The sequence below is a fragment of the Uloborus diversus genome, chromosome 2 (genome assembly GCF_026930045.1).
Source record: "Uloborus diversus isolate 005 chromosome 2, Udiv.v.3.1, whole genome shotgun sequence".
NCBI lineage: Eukaryota > Metazoa > Arthropoda > Arachnida > Araneae > Uloboridae > Uloborus > Uloborus diversus.
In genome coordinates, this window is record NC_072732.1 from 35,872,652 (window position 1) to 35,894,807 (window position 22,156).

The 22,156-nt window shown below is 33.0% G+C and overlaps 2 protein-coding genes across 2 annotated transcripts; both read right to left on the bottom strand.

The window, feature by feature from the left end:
* Positions 1 to 1,347: 1,347 nt before the first annotated feature.
* Positions 1,348 to 22,143, bottom strand: LOC129216963 (kxDL motif-containing protein CG10681-like). Its single transcript, XM_054851186.1, has 4 exons — positions 21,887 to 22,143; positions 9,620 to 9,772; positions 6,084 to 6,130; positions 1,348 to 1,715 (listed from the first exon to the last, which is right to left on the bottom strand). The coding sequence occupies exons 1-4, from the start codon at positions 22,027 to 22,029 to the stop codon at positions 1,540 to 1,542; spliced, it is 519 nt and encodes a 172-aa protein (XP_054707161.1). The 5' UTR covers positions 22,030 to 22,143; the 3' UTR covers positions 1,348 to 1,539.
* Positions 4,387 to 6,075, bottom strand: LOC129216962 (probable proline--tRNA ligase, mitochondrial). Its single transcript, XM_054851185.1, has one exon. It carries the CDS (start codon positions 5,821 to 5,823, stop codon positions 4,483 to 4,485), a length of 1,341 nt encoding a protein of 446 aa, XP_054707160.1. The 5' UTR covers positions 5,824 to 6,075; the 3' UTR covers positions 4,387 to 4,482.
* Positions 22,144 to 22,156: the final 13 nt, after the last annotated feature.

Below are 22,156 nucleotides of genomic sequence, written 5' to 3' on the forward strand. Positions count from 1 at the left end.
GAAATCTTCCCCAAGGAAATGATGCTGCATAACTCAGAACTCACAGAAAACTTCTGCATGAACAATATTTCTTTTCAAAAGTTTAATATTATTGAGTAACCTGCCTTGAACTCTGCCATTAGAAATATAAAATTTCAAACAGTCAAATGAACGAATTCTACTTGCTACGTTAAAAATTGTTCATTTAAAAACACTGGACGTAGCAATAATAGTGAAATTTTATAAAAACAATCGTGTTTGTGATTTGTTTACGGTTTAGGGGCTAATTGACTAATGCACTTTTCAAAATTTTTGATCCCTCTCCTCTTTGTCAAAGTTTCACACTTCACCATACCCCCTCTTCCCTTTGCAGATTCAAAAGCTGTGTTTTTTTTTTTTTTTTTTTTTTTTTTTTTTAAAAGAAGGTGGTTTTATGGAAACTGAAAGTCCTCCCTCACTCCGGAAAATGATTTATTTAAATATTAAAATCGCAAAAACATAATCAAAATAAAAATATTTTAACTGTCCCCAAAAAGCCTCAATAATAAAAACAAATACAAGAATTTCATTTCTTTATGCTCAAGCGAGAAATGGCAACACATATTATCCAGCAATTTCTTCACGCCAACTATGTTGCATGAAAAAGCCAATAAAAATGAATTTTCACTAACTTATAATTGCTTCTAGCTCCTTTTCTAGTCATCTTAGCGGGTTTCCGTTTTTTTTTTTTTTTTTTTGCCGTAAAACGAAGGGTAAACGTTGTTTGAAGTATTTTTCACGAGCTTTCCAACCATACCAAGCTTGAAGCACTAAAATGTATTTTTCTTATAGAAAAAGCAGTTTAAAAAATGAATTAAAACTAATGTTTCATGCTTCCAACAATGAATTTCAACAATGGAAAAGAGATAAAATTAAAATTTTTGAGTTTCACTAACTAAAAAACGCTTATAACATTTTTTCTAATGGATTTAGGTTATTGAACCTTAGGCGCCTTGACAATTTCTTCGTTAGTAGTATTTTTTAAAGACCTTTCGAGCCATATCAAATTCGAGAGGATTCGACCATCCGTTCGTGTAGAAAGAGCCAATTAGGACGAAAATGCATTTTTAATTAATATCTCCTGTAATTAGCATTCGATTTCAAAAATTTTAATTGATGACACTAAAATTTGGCAATAGCTACTGAACAAAAAAAGAATGAAGGAAATCGGTTCTCAAGCAGGGGAGGAATCAGTACTGAAAGAAAACGGCTTGCCTATTAATATATAAAGAATTTATGGACTCCTAAAATTACTTAATTGTACTTAATACTAATAAACTTACACAAAAGATTTTAAGTGACTTTAAGAGAATATATCAAAATCATGATTAGGTATAAATTTATTGACATCTCATACCAGAGAAAAAAATATAAATGACTATTATCACAAAAATTATGAAAGAACTCGAAAATGATTTTTGTTAGTCCTCAAAAGATGCACAGATGCAATATTTCAAAGCTTTTAGCATTGATCATTATATTGCTTAAGGCGAGGTGCCATAAACAATGAAAATTTCAAGTCTATGCACTGTCTGAAGTAGATGGCGAAGTAACTGAGCAAGGAGAACTTCCTCTGCTTCCAGAACTACTAGCAGCTGTAGTGTTTATGTCAGGGGTATTAGCCACCTTTGGGAGTGAATTCTCCTTTTCATCCTGTTCTTCTTCTTCATCAAGAACATTGAATTTATTGTTGCATGCTGAAAAATGTAGACACTTTTTTATTTACCGAGAGATACATTTTCTTTCATAAAATCTAGCTAAAGTATTTTAGTGGAGCAGTTCTCTAAATATTAATAATTGTTTCATTTAGGTCAACGACGCAACGAAACATCATTGCCACAAAAAAGGTATATTCCTAAAATTATATTTATTTTCAAAAAAAAATCATAATTCACAAATTTGGGATATTGTTCATTTGCAAAAACATTCAGAAATTTCCTAGCACAGCTTTGATTTAAAGAAAAGTGCTTGTACAAACTACCAATACTAAGTTTGATTTTTAAAAAAAATAGAATTTAAATGAGTATACATTTTCTAATTAAAAAATAAATAAAATTTAATGACCTATTAGAAAATATGAAATCACATTTTTATGCACAAATGATGCATAGATGCAGGCCCGTGTCCAGGATTTCATAAAGGGAGGGGTTGAAACTTTTTACCTTTGTAACTTACGTTTTCAAAGAAAAACTAACTACGCATGTTGAATAGTTCTCATTTTAGTTCGATAGCTAGGCCTTTTTTTTTTTTTTTTTTTTTTTTTTTGAATACGTTTTGTGGTTTTTTTTTTTTTTTTAATGAAATCTTATTTGTACAGTTGAACATTTTGTAAAAGCACACATATTTCTTTTATGCCACCTAATGCTAGTTTCTTTCTTCTTTTTTTTTCCTTTTGTTTTTCCAACAAATAACATTTGAACAGGAATTTAATGAAAATAAAATTTTATTTTTAAAAAAATGCTGTTTCGCATAGAAACATTTTTCTAATGTGTGAAACGACTAATTCATCCAACACTAAAGGCGTACCATAAAAAAACCTAACAGTAATCAAAGTAACCATTTTCCCTGCCCCTAAGTTTTTTTTTTGGGGGGGGGGCTACGTCATTGTCCAATATTCTTTTCAATAATTTTCCCCTGCATGCTTACAGCATTGCCGGACTCTTCAGCCGTTCCTCCGTTGTTAATTTTTTCAAGTACTTAGAAGCGAAGGGGCTTGGGAATCCTACAGTTGAGGAAAATACTAATTTTAAACATGGGGAAATATTAAAGAGGGTGAATACTGTATCAGAGTTTAACTCTAAAATTAATTAAAGCTTAAAATATGTTTTGGAAAATCGTTTAATGAATTTTTTCTTTCTTTCAATGAGAGGGGTTTAACCCCTAAAACCCTCCCCTTGGACACGGCTCTGCATAGATGTATATTTTTTCATTGACATAACAGACTCAAATAGCTTCAGCAGAAACAACATTATAAAGTAACGCTTTAACTTCAAGAACTGTCCTAGTGTGATTGTATACCATTGAAACTATTTCTGAAATTAATAATTTGAAATAAATGTTATCATTGGAACTTATGAGGGGATGTGTTCAAGTTTATAAATTACTTATTATCTGAAAAGATATTTAATTTCTTTTTTTTTATTGTACTAATCAAGAAAATTAAGCACATAAGGTAAATGCACCAATAGTGGCCACTTCAAGATTCAAAAAGGCACAAGTAGTGGTCAAAGTGAAGAATATTTTTAAACTGTGGGTCTACAATATTAATTGTTAATTACCTCTCTTGAAACTCAATGAGTGTATTATAGACCAACTCTTCCTTACATGAAATACACCACCAGCTCAGTGGTAATTTACTGAATACAACTCTTCCTTAATCGTCCCATTTTCTAAAAGTCCCAGAATTTCAATTTGTTCAATTTTTTATCCATTTTTTTGCAAACCTCAAATTAATTCATTGTGGCCACTCCAAAATCTTAAAATTTCAGAAGTGGCCATCTGACATTCTCCAACTTGAAGAATTTTCACTTACTTTAAATTCAAATAACTGATGAATAAAATTGATTCAATATGATAGTTACATTAAGTGCCAATATATTAATCACATTATTATTGCTCATTTCTTTCTTCAACGTATATGAGCAACCTTGAAGTGGCCATTACTGGTGTGTTTTACCTTATAACTTTGAAGCTGTATTAAAAATATAACTTCAAAGTAGGTAGCAAAGCTTATAAATTACTGATTACTATGTCAAAAGAATATGAATGTTTAAATGTACTCTTTCAATGTAACCAATCAAGAAAATTAAGCACATATGCATTTGAGTTCATTTTAATTTATGGTTTCCTTACTCCACTCCCCTAATCAGTTTTTTTTTTTTTTTTTTTAAATGGTTATCTAGTTTGGTAACTATTCATAGAAACCAAAATTTAATTTTTTTTTTTTTTTTCATTTTTATGAGGTGTAAAAGTTTTGTGAAAGATTCATATTTTGCTGGTAAATTTGCAGGGTGAATGTTAATTTTAAGCAAATTGAACATTCTGTGCCTAGAAAATAAGATATTATAGAGAAGCCTATGAAGCAGATATAGGTTTAAAAAAACAAATAAATAAAAAATAATAAACCATTTTTAAATGAAAATAATGATTCACAATTATTCAATTACTAAACACAGCTATCTTTTAAGCAAGTAACTGAAACTTTAATCGCAGTTTGTAATAGATACACATCTACACATGATAAAAAGGTGCTATTTTTAACTCATGTCAATACAAGTTTTGCTGTATAATTTTTATTTTTTAATGTTTTTACAGACAAATAAAAAAAGATTTTCAATTTCAAGTTTCAATTTATTTTTCTTCAAATGCATACATTTCTTTTTGAAACATTTATTCTTTTTTTTTCTTCAAAATACAAGAAGTGCTAATTTGATAATTAATAAAATTAACATTTTCCTAGAGCTTTTAAAATTGAAAATTCAACAAGCTTTTTGACCTAAAATAGTACAATATTTCCTTGTGAGTTAAAAACATTGTTTGAGAATTATACACATCAACAACTTCAACTTTCGGCACTTCTTCCAGAGCAGAACCTGCTACAACAATCACAAATGGTATTCCTATTGCAGATGCATCTTGCAAACGTTTCCCAATCGTCAAATTTGTTCTTTCATCAATCACTATATTGTTATTCAACCAGTCAATTTTATTCAAACACTCTGCAAGATGAACAGCAAAAGGAGTGACAGGTTCTTCTTTACTTCCCTTCTTTGGAACAATTATGCAAAGTTGAAAAGGTGCAAGGGGCAATGGCCATCGAATGTTATCTACTGTTGACAAACTTTCAATAGATGCAGCAAGTATTCTACTCAAACCCAGTCCATAACAACCCATTTGCAACAATTCGTAAGAATGATTTGAGGAATTATAGTTCGCATCAAATGGTTTTGAATATGTTGTACCTAGCAAGAAAGCATGTCCAATCTCTATGGCATTCTTTCTGTCAAATTCTAAACCACAAGAGATGCATTTTGGATTTTTATCACTACTTAATACTTCAATGTTATATCCCGTTTTGCACTTAGGACAAACTAAAATTTCATCTTCCCCAATATGGGATGGTACATGGAACTCATGAGAACTATGCCCACCTATATCTCCACTTGATCCAACCACTTTCACAAATTCAATTTCTAAAGAATTGAAAAGTTTTTCATAAGCGTCACAAATTTCTACATACGTCTTTTCAGAATTCTCTTCATTGGCATCATATGTATACATATCCTTCATGATAAATTCTCGACCTCGCAAGAGACCCAATTTCGGGTTCAATTCATCTCTGAACTTGGATGATATTTGATACAAACGAAGCGGCAGAATCTTATATGAAATGTTCAAATGAGATAGTAAACTAGTGGCAATTTCCTCATGGGTGGCACCAAGACAGTATGCATTTTGACTTCGATCTGTTAACTTAAACAAATTAGAATTGTTGTCCCAACGACCGGATGCTTTCATCAGCGACCGTTGAACTAATGATGGAAATAAAACCTTTTGGCCATTAACGTTTGCCATGAAAGCATCAACTAAACAAATCAATTTTTCCAAAGATCTAACAGCAAGAGGCATGAGACTTAACAAGCCAGGACTAACAGGCTTAATAAAGCCTTCATTCAACATCAGTTTCAGACTCTTGCTGGTTGATGCATTACTTCCCTTCTCTTTGGGAACTGGCTCTCTGAAACGCAAAATTTGAGACATCAATTTAGGATGCCTTGAGTTTTTTAAAACTTGATTGAACACCATCTTGTTCACAAGGTTCAATAACAATTTTGCTGATTATTTAAGATAACAAATAATTGTTACTGAAAAGATAGGTAATGTTTTCAGCTTATTAATTTTGTGATAGATTACAATTTTCTGTCCACAAAAAGTTCTACAGAGTACTTTCAAATATTTCAAGGGAGAAAGTTAGTTTGTGATAAACAGAGCTTAAACTCAAAAACACATAAAAATCAAGTAACATTCAAATCAATGTAAATCTTAGTGAAAAAATGGAATTTCACCTGCAAAAGAATCTGGGTACTGTTGAGAGACCTTCATTTTCAAAAATCTGAAACATCACAAAAAAAAAATTAGCATCCCTTTCATATAATTGCTAAATTGATTCAGGGTTCGTGGTTTTTTTAATTAAAAAAAAGTAGGTTTTTTTTATTTAAATCTGATTTTTTTTAATCTTCAAAAATTTGTGGGTTTTAATTAATTTACAACCTATTGGAAAGGGTTCAAAGGCGGGCTACAAGGCTAATAAATGGACTTTCTCATTTAGACTATGATTCCAGGCATAGAAGGTTAAAAATGTAGTCTTGAGCAAAGAAGAGACCGAGGGGACATGATTCAGTTGTTTAAATTTATTAAAATGAAAGATGTTACGGGGCTGAAGTTTAGCACTGAAAACAGGACAAAGGGTCATTGTTTTAAGCTATTTAAATCTCAGGCTAACATGGATATTAGGAAAAATTATTATTATAGCAGGGTAGTGGAACCTTGGAACAGCTTACCAGAAGAGGTGGTAATGAGCAAGGGAGTAGATAGTTTTAAGAGGGCCATTGATCTTCATTGGGGATTGTAAATTGACTAGGACCAGTCTAGTTGGGCCCAGAGCCTGTTGCTGATCGTCACTTTTGTATTTGTATTTACATAATATATTTCATACTATAGACGAAAAAGCAACTTTTTAGCATTTTCATTTCATGGCATCATGGCAGAAGCTGTTTTTTAATGATAGTTTGAGTAGACATTTTAACACAAATACATGATTCAAATTCAATTTTATGTTTACCCCCCCCCCCCCCAGCTACAACCACCAATTCTTCAACTATAATTCTAGGAAACAGTAATACCACTATTTCCTCGAATTATAATTTTCATACATTTTAGAAAAAAAGATTCTTAAAATTTTGCAGTTTTCTATGTTTATCAGCTTAGAGTCAACAAAAGTTCTGAAATTGATTCAATTGTTCAATTGGGATGAAGAAGACAAAAAAAAACCTAGAAAGCAATCTGAACTAATGAATCCATTCAGCATCTATTCCCAAATAAAAGTACTTTAAATATTCAATATTTTATAAAAATTTATCAATATGTTACAATGTTTAGATAAGATGTGATTTTGTTTTTAGGCTTTGCTAAAAGATAAGGTTTCCATCATCATTTACATTTTTAATGTAAAATAATATGTTGAACAATTACTTTTCTTGACTATAACATATTTGTTCTAGTGATGTGGATCAGGTAAATACCCAGCGGGTAGGTAAATATTTTTTTGGGTATTTACCCGGTTATTCATACAAGGCCTGAGTAAATACCCAAAGACTGGGTATTTTACAAAAAAATGCAAAAAGTGAATGAGAATTTTTTTTCCCTAAATCTAAATATGAAATAATTGGTAAAACTGATACATACATATGTATTACACAGTTTATAATATTTTTTATTATATATATTTATAATTTTATTGTATATATCATAATTTTTATAATATTTTTTATTTTTTTGATGAAATTATTAAAGAAACATTTCGTGTGAACCAAAAAATCTTTCTTTTCAATGTCATAATTGGAGAAGTATAAGTAATTCAATGACGAATTTCAGGATTTGAAAATCCTAATCTTGGTAAGTCATAGCCAAAGTGAAAAAATCCTGACTTATTAAGACCCCCAGATCAGTAACTTTGTCTGCCTGACTAATGACTGAACCTTGCAAATAATAACTTGTACACTTATTTCCATGCCCTAATGTAGCACTTGACATTTCCCAACATTAACAGCCATACCCCATTTATCAGCCCACTCCGTAAAATGATCTAGATCCTCTTGCAGCTAATTTGCTTGTTCTTCATTTCCTAGTCCCCATGACTTTGATATCATCAGCAAAACAATTCATGTTCCCAGAAATATTTTTGTGAATATCGTTCATAAAAACAATGAACAAAACAGGTCCTAACACTGATCCTTGAGGAACCCCACTTAAAACCTCACTCCAATTAGAATAATTTCCCCTTACAACTACCCTTTATTTCCTCCAGGTCAGCCAGTTTTTTACTCAAATGAAAGTTTTTCCTCCTATTCCTATATCAGCTAATTTGCTAAGTAGAGCAACATGTGGTACCTTATCGAAAGCTTTTTGAAAATCAATGTAAACAACATCTACAGGCTTCTTATTGTCCAAAGCCATGGTAACTTTGTCATAGAAATGTAATAAATTAGTTGCACAAGATTTACCTTTCCTGAAACCGTACTGAAAACTAGTCAATAGATTATTAGTCTCTAAAAATTTACTATCTTAATTTTTATCAATGTTTCAAAAATTTTGCAAATCACCGAAGTTAGACTCACAGTTCTATAATTTCCTGCACTCCCTTTAGACCCTTTCTTGAAGAGCGGTGTAATGTTAGCCAGCTTCCAGTCCTCTGGCACTGTCCCCGAGTTATAAGAAGCATTGAAAATATTTACGATTACATCTGCTAATTCCTCCGCACATTCAACTAAATTTTTTGGACAAATATTATCTGGACCCGGTGCCTTAGTCTCTTTAATTTTTTTCAAATGAAGTAAAACGTCATCCCTGGAAAATACAAAGTCCTACAATAGCTTGTGTCTTGTTGGTGTCAACTGTTGAGATACAGTTACCGTTAAAAACACTCGAAAAAAGTTATTAAGAACATTGGCAATATCACTATCGTCCTGAATTGAAATTACATACTCATCAACCGGTGGCCCAATATGACTATTTCGAACTTTCCCCAAATTAGCGTATGCAAAAAACCTCTTGGGATTCCTGTTTATGTTATCTGCCAGTCTTTGCTCCAACTCTCTTTTCTGAATCTGTACCAAATACTTAAATTTACGCCTTGCCTTATAATATTGGAGCCTATCTGCACTGTGACCAGTTTCTCTAAACCTATGAAAAACAGCTTGCTTGTAATTTAGAACGTCTTTAGTTTCCCTGGAGAACCACATTGGCCACATTTTAGTGTTGACACCCTTTCTCCTAAAGGGAACATGATCCCCAACCATTTTCACTAGATTTTCCTTAAACTCTGCCCACTGAAGATTCACATTGCTATTGTCCAATCCAGAAGAAAAAACTGCTTTCAAGCTCTGCCTAAGTGCAACAAAATCAGTGTTTCTGAAATTGGGCACAAACCTAAAATTCTCTATTTTGTGCATATCAAATTTAATCCCAAACCTAATACTGTTGTGGTCACTATCTCCAATGTGTTCCCCTACACGTAGACTCGGAACAGAACCTTCTATATCATAGAAAACTAGATCCAAAATCATGTCCTGTCGAGTACCCTGAGTTGCAATTTGATCAAAGAAACAGTTACCCCAATTACTTTCAAAAATTCCTCTTCTCTGCTATTACTATGGTAAAAATTATTCCAATCAATTCCTGGAAAATTAAAATCTCCCATTATGATGACTGACCCCTTGCTTGAAATGTCACTAATAATGCTAAACATCTGTGAGAACGGCCCACATAATTAAAACAATGCAAAAAGAACAATACATCATATGGAAAGAAAGAAGATACATACCTGATTCGTCTGAATACTGAGTCAAGGTCTTTCTTCAGATCTGTAAGAAATGAAATATGTTTTTTCAACTCCTTGCTTGCACCAGTATAACGAGAAGCTAAGAGAGCATTGCAATTCACTAGCATTTCATTAGTCTTTTCAAATCGAACAAGCCTAGATGAAAAAAGAAAAGATTTTTAAAATGATGCATCAAACATAAAAAAGGAAAATTGTTTTAAAATGTAGCAGACCAGAAACATAAAACATGAACAACTTTTCCAATCTTATAATCTTAATAAAAATTTCCCATTAAGCGGCAAATTTGTCAATTGAACATGAAAACAAAGACTTTTTTTTTGATTTATTTATTAATTTATTTTTTAAGAGGAAAAAAAGAAAGATACACAAAAAAGCATATACACTGATTGCAAAAACTCAGCTAAGTTCCTGCAATTACCGAAATATTTCAGTTTTATTTGTTGTTCATTAATTATTTTAGATAGGTAATTCATATTGAAATGACTTAAGATTTTACAAAGAATTTAAGAAATGAATAAATACTTTAATCAATTAAGAAATGAATAAATACTTTTGTACTACAAAGTAACGATTGATAAGAACAACAATATATTAAATGCAAATTTGTAACAAATTGTAGAGATAGTTTAGGCGTTAAGCTCCCTTTTGTTGGATCACCTTAACATCCAAAAGCTTAAACTTTTCTGTATTGAAAGAGATTCCTTGAAACCCTGAAACATATCTGATATTTTTACAAATTTTCTCTATTTTCTATTTTGGTTCTTTTCTCTCTCTCCCTCATTGTTAAATCATCATTATATTCCAAAATATGAATTATCATTGTGTGTTGATTAGGGTTGGGTGATGCATTGGCAAAAAATCATGTAGATGCCTGCCACATCATTAAATCAGTTCAGAACTCTTCACCAAACCGAAACATCAACACCGCACCGACTACAAACCCAAACATCAATGTACAGACAAAGATTTTTGATGGTTTCCGTTTTAATTTCTAATTTTTCACAACAATATTGAATTAGTAGTGTGTCAAACCAATCTGGCTAAATAACAACGTTGTGAAGAATTTGTTACCAGGAAAATTTTCGAACTAACTAAGTACCATAAGCGAACAAGGACCTTCACTTCTTCCAAAACATGCAGGAATTGCATGCGAAACGCCGTTTTGTATATTTCAAAAGTTGCTTTTAAATTTGTGGTTTCTATTAATAAATTTTATCTACAGGCTTGAATTGAGTTCAGCCCAGGTCATTTCGCTAAAATATAAACACCTTATATCTGCTGTAATAACTAATTGACAAAATTGGAACAAGCTTTATTTGAAGAACTAGCTGCATGCCCGGCGTTGCACGGGCTACTTAAAAAATGAAAGAGATGTCCAATTGATGTTTTTACATTACTCTGACATCAGTTGTTAAAGCGCTAAGGAGTAAATAAATATGCGTAATGCAAGGTTTGCAAAACACCAGTAGAGCATATTTTTGTCAAAAATCTCTTTAATGTTAATCATAGTTATCAATGATACATGTTATGAGTATTTTCAATTAGCACAAAAGATGAAAATATATGCATTATCAACTATAATCTGTGCTTACTTTAAAATGAATTACATCTGATAGACTATATCTGAACTATTTCCCACTTAGATTATGATTCCAGGCTTAGAAGGCTAAAAATGTACAGTCTTGAGCAAAAAAGAGACCGAGGGGACATGATTCAGCTGTTTAAATTTATTAAAACGAAAGATGTTACGGGGCTAAAGTTTAGCACTGAAAACAGGACAAGGGGTCATTGTTTTAAGCTATTTAAATCTCAGGCTAACATGGATATTAGGAAAAATTATTATTTTAGCAGGGTAGCGGAACCTTGGAACAGCTTACCGGAAGAGGTGGTAATGAGCAAAGGAGTAGACAGTTTTAAGAGGGCCATTGATCTTCACTGGGGATTGTAAATTGACTAGGACCAGTCTAGCTGGGCCCAGAGCCTGTTGCTGGTCGTCATTTTTGTATTTGTATTTGTATTTATGTACAATTACAATCAGCTTTTTACATAGAATGACACATACTTTTTGGTACATTACGTGAAACTAAAACACTAAGATTAAATAACTACAAATAAGCGTTAATTTAATACCAAGTCATCAGATTCCAATTTAGCTTTAGTTAAAATGCTTAAAAACAATCTTTTTTGTTCAACTCTGTTTCACAAAGAAATCCAAACAATCTTAATTTAACATGTTCTTTTAACGATATAAACTATATTTTAAAAATAGAAACAGGAAGGAAAAAGAGAGTTATTGCAATTCGAAAACTCACCATGTGACGGGGAAAAAGTACAACAAAATAAACATAATTAGTCGCACATCCTAAGTGTACCAAAATATGAGGCCGGTGAATGATAAACTTACACTACAATCAATAAACATAGCTAAAGAAACAACTTTCATAAGCTGGAAAGAGTTAAGAACGTTGAATGTAAAAAATAAAAAAAGGACAGACGATAAATTAAAGGCTATGTCCGAATAGTGCAACCAATTTTAAACTAATTTAAAATGAAATTCTAGATGGAAACGTTGTTTTGCAATTTGGACAGCAGCCAAAAAAATCTCTTTTAAAACAGTTATTAGAATTTTACTTGCTCACGCATATGCAAAATGGCAACAGGAAAGAAATAAAAATTCCTGAATAACGTTATGTTAATTAACGTTTTATTTAATATCTCCACTAATTAAAGTCGCACAATTACGAGATTGATCCTATTGTTTTCTTTGGAAAATTTCGAATTGATCGGTATCTCGTTTGACTCTCGATTCGCAGCGGTTCTCAAGAAGATCGATCTTCAGACAGACAGACAGACGGACGCGAACAGATTTTAATATTATAGTGGATATTAAGAGGTGCAAAACTTTTTTCATCCCTTTAATGGGTAATTTACACTAAATTTTAACTTAAAAAATTAATTACAAAAAAATAAATTCAAAATTTCAAAAACAAAACCTCAGGTGCAAACCACCAGGGCTCGAAGTAATTTTGTACAAAATTTCAAGACTGTAGGTGCTGTGAGGTCTACTGGCCACAGGCCCGCCACAGACTTCCTTTCACAATTTCTTTACCGTTTTTTTTTTTTTTTTTTTTGATATATAGAGATAAAAAGCTAGCAGTAGTTTCGAATCTTCAAAATAGAGAACAAGTAACAAAATACAGTTATCCTTTAATGACCTTTAAATTATAATAATTTCTTTGTTTTATTACTATCCATCTTAAATACAAAGGTAAAAATCAATAAGCACAAATCCCTTTAGAAGTCTACCTGCATAATAAATTTCTTTTGACTCTTCAAATTATTTCAGTCACAAATAACAAAAAAACCTTTGATTGCTTCATCTATTTAGAGCTATTGGTCAGAATGGAATCAACACACACTTCACCCTTTGTGGTGCATGCTTAAAGACGAATTTTTAAGTAAATCCGTGCATTAAATCTAGAGGTACGGCAGAAATACTTAAGGGACAAAATGTTAGATTGTCCTTTCCCCACTGGATCAACTGATGGCAAAAACTTATCTATTAGCACAAATTCATATAGGGTGGTTTCTCTCATATGGTGTAGCACATCTCATTCTATTTTATGCAGTACCAATAGAACTATGAGTATAGTCATCAGGGGTCTGTCCAGGATTTTTCACAGGGTCCGTTTTTTGTGAAAAATCAAATAATTTTGTGAAAAATGAATTAATTTTGTGAAAAATGAATTAATTTTGTGAAAAATCAAATTAATTCGCATTTTTTTTTCTTTAAATTGTTAAAACAAAATTTTAGAATTTAGCGATGGCACAAACTGCATCAATTAAACTTTAAGTTGAGTGTTTTCCTTTTATATGTCGGGAATATCATTCTGGAGTATTTTTCTGATATTTGGCGCGGGGGGGGGGGGGCATTTCTCTCTCAAGTATCAATATTTATCTACCATTCTGCATTATGTTAAATTATACTAGAAATATTTCTGTACAGTATTTATGTTGAATGTAATCGCTTTCTCCATTGGTTTAAAAGAAAGAACTGTGCTTATTTCTTATTGGAAGAGACATTTGCAGCTTTCCACGGAGTTCGCAAAATCTCTTCTTTAATCCACCATCGGACTTTGGAGAAAGCTTATTGCTATTTAAGAAACATCATTGGATGCTGAAAATCTGCCCTCTATTCTATTTAAAGAGCCGCAGTCTGTTTATCAGAGTCTTCACTACTTTCTCTATGTCTTGCTGTATATGTGTCCCCATGTTTCGTATGAAACGTATTTGTTTATGTTCAGCTGTCTGAATCTCTGCTTTACACAACCTTTCAACAGCAGAGCGTGGTTAGTTCTAAGTTTTTCCCAGCTACTAAATCACTGCAGTAGCAGAGTAACATGGGGGACGAGATAAAATATTCCGTTGAGCCTTTTGACGGAAGGAATTTCTCTCTGTGGTGCAGGAGAATGGAAGCGGTTTTCGCAGCAAAGAATTTAGAGATGTTTTTGGAACGTGAAGCGGATTCTTCGAAAGCTCATGAACTTTTAGCGAGTAAGAAGGCCTATGCCTTGATGTTATCATTTCTTAGTGATAAAGTTTTAGTTTCGCTTTCGGAAGAAATGACTTGTGCTGAAGTAATTGCAAAATTGAAATCGATCTATGTTCGTGAAGGAGCGGTCAGTCAGATATTGGTTAGAAAGAGACTTTCAACTTTGAAAATGAAAAAGGACTCATCCATGCAGGAGCATATTGATGAAGTGAACAGGCTCATAACCCAACTTAAATCGTGTGGCGTGAAAGTGAGTGACATGGACAGTATTGTCTATCTTTTGATGTCTCTTCCAGCAGAGTATGACGCATCGAAATCTGCAATAGAAAATCAGCCTTCGGAGAACTTGACTTTAGAGTTTGTTTGCGGTCGTCTTCTGGATGCTGAAGCGCTGATGAGAGATCGTCGAGTCTCGGAGCCCAAATCTTGGAAAACAGAGTCATCGAATGGTGCAGCCTTTTCTACAAATCATTGGGTAGTGTGTAACAAGTGTCGCAAAACAGGGCACATTGCGAAATTTTGTAGAAGTAACATAATTTGCTACCAGTGCGGAAGAAAAGGACATTTTAAGAGGAATTGCACAGTCCAGACGGAAAAAAATACATCATCAAAGGATGGAGCAGTTGCAGTGACTTTCGTTGTTGGCGAAGTAGAACATCGGTCATTTATAGCAGATAGCGGATCTACAGCTCATATGTGTGCACATCGGGAATGGTTTGAGGAGTTAAAACCATCCCCAGGAACTGTGTCATGCGCTGCAAAAGCCAGTAAACTGGAAGTAAAAGGAATAGGAACTGTTCGCGGTGTATTAGGTGACGGTGTGCAAGAGATCCTACTGAAAGATGTGTTATATGTTCCAGAACTAAATGGAAATCTCATTTCAGTGAAACAGATACAAAAAGCTGGATACACTGTGAGCTTCAAAAATGACGAAGCAGTCATTGAAAAGGGAAGTACAAATTTCGTTTTGTGCAAGCTGAATTCAAAAGGTCAATATGCAAGTGATTTTGTTCCCTTCATTTCAAATTCCTTTGTTGCAGAAAAAGATGGAGGTGAACTGTGGCATCGCAGGTTAGGACACTCCGGAAACCATGTTCTGAGCAAACTAGGATTACCAACAAGTGAAAAATTTTGTGAAAACTGTGTGTTAGCGAAGCAGTCCGCGAACCCTATAGGAATTGGAAACCGAAGAAGAGAAAAAGCTCCCATGATGACAATCCATTCTGACCTATGCGGTCCGGTCAACCCACCAACTCAAGCGGGTGAAAGGTATGTTTTAACATTAGTTGATGATTATTCTCGTTTTTGTGAAGTTCGTCTTCTTAAAAAGAAAAGTGATTTTCCAGTGGAAATCAAAAAGTTTCTCAAATTGAATGAGAGCGTTCGAAAAATTCGTTGTGATAATGCCCAGGAATATGTTTCAGGTGAACTTAAAGTGATAGCAAATAAACTTGGAGTTACAATAGATCCCTGCCCCCCTTATACTCACGAATTGAACGGAATTTCAGAGCGGATGAACAGATCACTTTTTGATAAAGCCCGTGCACTTTTATATGATGCAAATTTACCTAAGAACTGTTGGGGATATGCTATTCAAGTTGCAGCATATATTCATAACAGAATCCCTAGTTCAAGCATAAATGAAATGTCACCCTTTGAACTAAAATATTCCCAGAAACCGGATTTAAATCAAATAAAATTATTTGGTTGTGATGCTTATGCCAAAATTCCTGATACTCGCAGACAAAAATTAGATCCGAAATCTAAACGAATGATCTTCATTGGATATTCTAGCATCGGATATCGATTAATGGATCCTGATACGCACAGAGTTATTGTGTCTCGTAATGTTCGCTTCAATGAAAATAAAGTATATGTGCAAGATAGAAGTAATTCACCAGACGAACTCCCGAAAAGAGAAGAAAAAGACGATTAAAAACACAGCACCGAAGTAAATAAAGAGTTAGGAGAAAACGAAACCAATGTAAAGCAAGAAGTTCCGGCAGATACACCCCGACGATCAAAAAGAAAAAGTTAAAAGACAGAACGATTTGAAGCAATGTACACGTCAGAAGAGACGTTGACCTTTTATGACATCTCAAAACTACCGGAAGAACAACAAGCCCAGTGGAAAGTCGCGATATCAAAAAGAAAAAGTAAAAAGACAGAACGATTTGAAGCAATGTACACGTCAGAAGAGACGTTGACCTTTTATGACATCTCAAAACTACCGGAAGAACAACAAGCCCAGTGGAAAGTCGCGATGGGGGAAGAATTGCGCTCTATCCAGATAAACAAAACTTGGGAACTGGTAGACCTCCTTGATAACGCGACCCCCATAAAGTGTAAGTGGGTGTTTAGGAAGAAAAGAGACGAAACTCTCAAAGCCGCAAGGGGAGACCAGCAGAAGGAATACGTAGAAACTTATTCGCCAGTCATTGGGATGCCTTGTTTACGATTAGTTCTTGTTTCGATTCTTCAAGAGGATTTAAAGGCTTATGTGATGGATGTGAAAACAGCTTTTCTGAATGGTGAGTTGCAAGAAATTGTTTTTATGGAACAACCGCAAGGATTCAACGATTCATCTGGCAGAGTATGCAAATTAAATAAAAGTTTATACGGATTAAAACAAGCTCCTAGACAATGGTTCTTCAGATTTTCGCAATTTATGTTGAAAATTAATTTTAAGCAGTTAAACTCGGAACCGTGTATTTTCATCAGAATTGTGAATGGAAGAAAAATAATAATTTGTTTATATGTTGATGATATTCTTATCGCTGGATCACATGTTTCAGAAATAATGATTGTGATTAAACTTCTTCAAAATGAATTTCAGATGTCCAAACTCGAACCAGCTTCTGAGTTTTTAGGAATTCGTATGGAATTTACTTCTACTAAATTAGTGCTAGATCAAAAGGAGTATATTCTTAAAATATTAAAGAGATTTAACATGAGTGAGTGCAAGCCGAGTGCAACACCTTTAGAAGCAAAGTCAACTCCAGCTGACTTTGAGGAAGGAACTATCTTCAAAGGACCTTACCGTGAACTAATTGGATCTTTATTGTATCTTGCGATGACAACACGACCCGACATACTGTTCGCTGTGAACTGTCTCAGTCAATTGCAGGATAATCCAACAGAATCGGCTTGGAATGGACTTAAAAGAATTCTGCGCTATTTAAAAGGTACATCGGATTATAAAATTGTGTATAGTAAGTGTTGTGACTCTAACGTTGATTTATCTATGTATGTTGATTCAGATTGGGCATCAGATCCGCGTGATCGCAAATCAGTTTCAGGTTACGTTATTTTTTATAAAAAGTGTCCAATTTTATGGAGCGTGAAGAAACAAAGTTCAATAGCTGTTTCTTCTACTGAAGCTGAGGTACTTGCAGTTGGTAAGTCTTCAACAGATCTAGTGTATTATAAAAATATTGCATGTGAATTTCTTACTGTAAATAACATTGTCATATATGAAGATAATCAGTCTGCAATCAAATGTATAACTAATGAAAATAGTTCTGGTAGATTGAAACATATTGATGTTAAGTTAAAGTTTATTAGAAATATTTTAAATGTTGAAAATATATATATTGAATATGTTTCTACTGATAAACAAATTGCTGATATGTTTACAAAGGCTCTTCCAAAATTTAAATTGCATGAACTTATGTCATTGTGTTGTTTAGTAATAAGCGATTAAGGGCAGGTGTTGAATGTAATCGCTTTCTCCATTGGTTTAAAAGAAAGAACTGTGCTTATTTCTTATTGGAAGAGACATTTGCAGCTTTCCACGGAGTTCGCAAAATCTCTTCTTTAATCCACCATCGGACTTTGGAGAAAGCTTATTGCTATTTAAGAAACATCATTGGATGCTGAAAATCTGCCCTCTATTCTATTTAAAGAGCCGCAGTCTGTTTATCAGAGTCTTCACTACTTTCTCTATGTCTTGCTGTATATGTGTCCCCATGTTTAGTATTAAACGTATTTGTTTATGTTCAGCTGTCTGAATCTCTGCTTTACACAACCTTTCAACAATTTAAAATAATTGTAACAAAATAAATAAATAAATAAAATGAAATTCAGACAAGGGGGTTCAGCATTTAACTTTTGACCCAAGACACTCTTAAAAAGCACAGAATTTCGTTTAAAACTTATAAAGTCCACGATTTTAACAAAAATAAAAAGATATTTCAATTGTTTACCTCTTAACAAAGTGTAATAAACATCAAAAATTCGAAAAATCGAATTCCCATAGCGGATGCAAAGAGATCGCAATTCTCAAAGTGAAGGCATCAAAAGTATAAAAACGCTTGTAAAAGAAATATTTTTTATAAAATTATTTTAAAACTGCATTTTTAGAGTCCTATGATAAACATTTCATTAATATCTGTGGACACAGTTGAAGCAAAAAAAAAAAAAAAATTAAACCATCTATTCAGCATTTTAATTTTTGACTCATAAAAGAAAATGGAATTTTACTTTAAAAACTTGAAATGCGAGTTCTAACAAAAATAAAGATACTTTTCATTTATTTGCATCCTAATAAAGCGAAGTTAGCTTGAAAAAAGAACAAAATATGATTCTCATTTCGGATGTTATAAGATTGCATTTTTCAAAATGTAGACATCTAAAGAAAAAAAAACAGTAATTAAAAGAGTTTATTTAAAGTTAATCATCCTTGTTAGCATCGAAAAATTAAAGCCCATATAATTTTTTCCTAAAATAACAGTTAAACATCGCACTGCACCGTACCTTAAAAACGCAAATATTTACAAGCTGGTAAAGTGATGAGAATATTATCTAATCAAGTCATTATAAAGGTTCAACGCCAGACTCGAAGTGATGATAATTTTGAAGTTATTAACCCTATCTGAAACGATCATATTTTTTCCCCACCCTTACTATCCCTTTGAAGTTCTAAGTTCATTTCGCAGATATATATTATTATTGTTTATTAAATCATGAGTGGGGAGAAAAGTGCTCATCAACGCCTTTTCAGAAAAGTTTACAACAACACCACTGCTAATTAGCTGTGATAAAACAAACAACCAGCGTTATATTTATTTGGCAGTAGTAATTATTTATCGCTTGCAGGAGCATCACGAGAGTGTCGATTTTTTTTTTCTTTTTAAAATTAGCCGATTTTGTATAAGCTGATCCCTCTAATTTGACTTCAGAAAAGGTTCCAAAAAATTATCGGTTTATACACAGAAATATGCGTTATTTTGCTTTCAGATTTGCTCTTTCAATAAACAATTTGTGAAAGATCCGATCTTGTTTATCAGAATTTTGTGAAGGGTGTGTTTTGGTTGGTCAGAATTTTGTGAAAGGTCCGTTTTGGTTGATCGGGATTTTGTGAAAGGTCCGTTTTGGTGGATTGGATTTTTGTGAAGGGTCCGTTAACGGACCCAAATATCCTCTGGCCAGACCCCTGGTCATATAAGATCATAGAATTGCCATATAACGTATCTTTTACACACACAGACGAACAGGGCTATGTGTGAATAGCTGGCTGAGTCCTTCAAGAAGGAGGCCCTTAGACAGAAGAGTCCCACATTCCGACATTGAAGTTCCAAAAATATTTTTATGGCTATCTTTGATGAATTTAAAGGAGTTCCTAAATGGAAATATTTTGAAATTAAAGTCTTAAAAGTGCAAATTAAGACTATCTTTGGTAATGTACAGAAAACGGATGAAACTTGGAACTCTCTACCCAAAATATTTCAAAATTGGAGGTTTGGGACTTCTCTGCCAAATTTTTCAGAATTGAAGTCTTAAAAATACGGTTTCAAATCTTTGGTAACTTGAGATGAAGAAATGTGGTTTAGGCACTTTCTACCTGGTGTTTTTTTTTAAAAAAATTCAGTTGCAGAAACATTATTTTAAACAATTTTCAATGATGTAAGGGGAATAGGATTCTGGTACTCTCTTCTGGATTTTTTTCAAATTTGAAGTTCTCACTCATTGTAAGGGCCATGGCAACAATACAAAAGAAAATGTAAAGTAGTTTCCAAACTATATCTTAAACTAAAACATTCTGCTGGTATGTATATTTGGATAACAGGAATTACCAATACTTTTACAACGAATTCAGAAAGATAGAAGCATCTTTGTTTTGTTTATTGACAAAATAAAGAAGAAAGAGACCATTACTAAGTTGTTAAAATACCATATGTTTTCGTGAATGATTTCCAACCTGAAGCAAGGTATTTTCTTTTTTTTTAGATTTTAATATTTCGGGAGACAGAAGAAAAGAGCGATATATTCAAATGAGCAGTATAACAAGGGGCAACTTTAATTTTTTATTATTGGCTCTTTTGTTTTTGAAACCAAAGACAAAGTCACAAACCCGCTGATGTTGGCAAAACTAACTCAAATTATAACTAAAAATTTGAGAATAACAATCAAATCTCACTTACAAATGCATCCACGAATTCAATATTCTCCTTTAGAAGTCGGATACAGAAAAAAGTTTAAAAATGAAGACCTGAGCAAGGGAAAGTTACAAATGCATACTAACAACAGAGTTCGACTCGTGAGGAACCTCGGGTTATGAATAGTTTAAAAACGATTTTCAAAATATATTTTAACCCGTAACACGGGAGCTGGCTAAACTTTTGAGCAGCCTCACGGACTGCTCAAAAGTTCATCCGATCACCCCTATTTTATTTTCAGTCCGATTGAATGGTTTTTCCTAATAGCTGTTTGTTTCGTGACCTTGAACACCCCTTTTGCTTATCAGCATCTTTTGGCGAGTGCATCTGGTTTAAATTTCATTGGATTCTTTAGAAGCGGTCTGTGAGATCGCACCTCACCTTCAGTGTTACAATTTTTGGCAGTAGCAGACATGGCGTGCTGTTTAAATAGGGGTTCCTTTATCTTACCCGCGTTAAGCATTGATTTCCTAGGAGGGAATCACCGATCTTCGGCGTTGCTTCTTGCCAAGAGGAAAACTTGATTCTTCTGCGCATGCGCGCCCCAACCAAAACCAACGTTGTGAGTGGCACGCCGGAATTAATCGACTTTGATTTCAGCGTCACACCAAGCAGCGGCGTCAAAGCTCGGTGATTTCGCTTCTAGGAAACCAGGCCTTTATGCAGAAAAAATGCAAAGTATTCTAACTGAAGTTGAGAGTTGTTTGATTTGTTCACAAAAAAAAAAAAAGGAATGATGTTTTAGGGACAATAAGGGCAGATTTATTCCTGGAAATACGACGCGAAATACCTATAGCTAAAGGACTGTCAAAATTTTCTTGTACCGTGATATAATAGATTTTAGGGTATTAAAATGTTTTGTATATATTAAACACTTAAAACAAAATCATTAATAAATAATAGATTAATTTTATTACGAGTAGTAAATTATTTACTGAAAAATATGAATTTTCTTGAAACATCTTAAGACTCTAGTAAAATTTCCTCGGAAAAGGTATATTTTAATTCAGAATTCAAAAATATTTTTTTCCTGTGCTAATAAAAGTACAAAGAGCACTTAAGGGAAGTTGCAGGAATGTATCTTAATTACACGATTTTTAAAAAATCTGAAAGTAGAGCGGTCTCTGAGAACTCACGTCCCCTGTTATGTCCTACTTTTTCACCTCCCCTGTTACGGGTTAAAGTCGGTTTACGATCACTAAGCTGCATCATCACTGTACTTTGAATATAGATTATTTCATTTTTGTTACATTTACTTACATGTGCTTTTGAGATTGAATTATAGCATGAATATCATGTTCGTTTACTTGATGTTGTAGTGACTGCACAAATGCTACAGGTGCTGATAAATTATTCAAACTTGACGTACTTCCTATGCCAATATTATCACTAAATTGACTCATAATTTACGTTCCTATAGTTCGCATTACAAATGTGTTTTCTTATTAACAGAAAAATTTAACTAAAATTAAATTCATTCATCAAGCAAAGACGATTTTTGTTTGTTTCAATTTCATTCTTCGTACATGA

Bases quoted from the DNA above. Each gene is read 5' to 3' on its own strand.
- LOC129216962 (XM_054851185.1), bottom strand. From the start codon at position 5,823: ATGGTGTTCAATCAAGTTTTAAAAAACTCAAGGCATCCTAAATTGATG.
- LOC129216963 (XM_054851186.1), bottom strand. From the start codon at position 22,029: ATGAGTCAATTTAGTGATAATATTGGCATAGGAAGTACGTCAAGTTTG. The intron at 6,131-9,619 runs GTATGTATCTTC...GTGATGTTTCAG, and splicing joins TCAGTATTCAGACGAATCAG to ATTTTTGAAAATGAAGGTCT. The intron at 1,716-6,083 runs GTGAAATTCCAT...TACATTTTTCAG, and splicing joins GTACCCAGATTCTTTTGCAG to CATGCAACAATAAATTCAAT.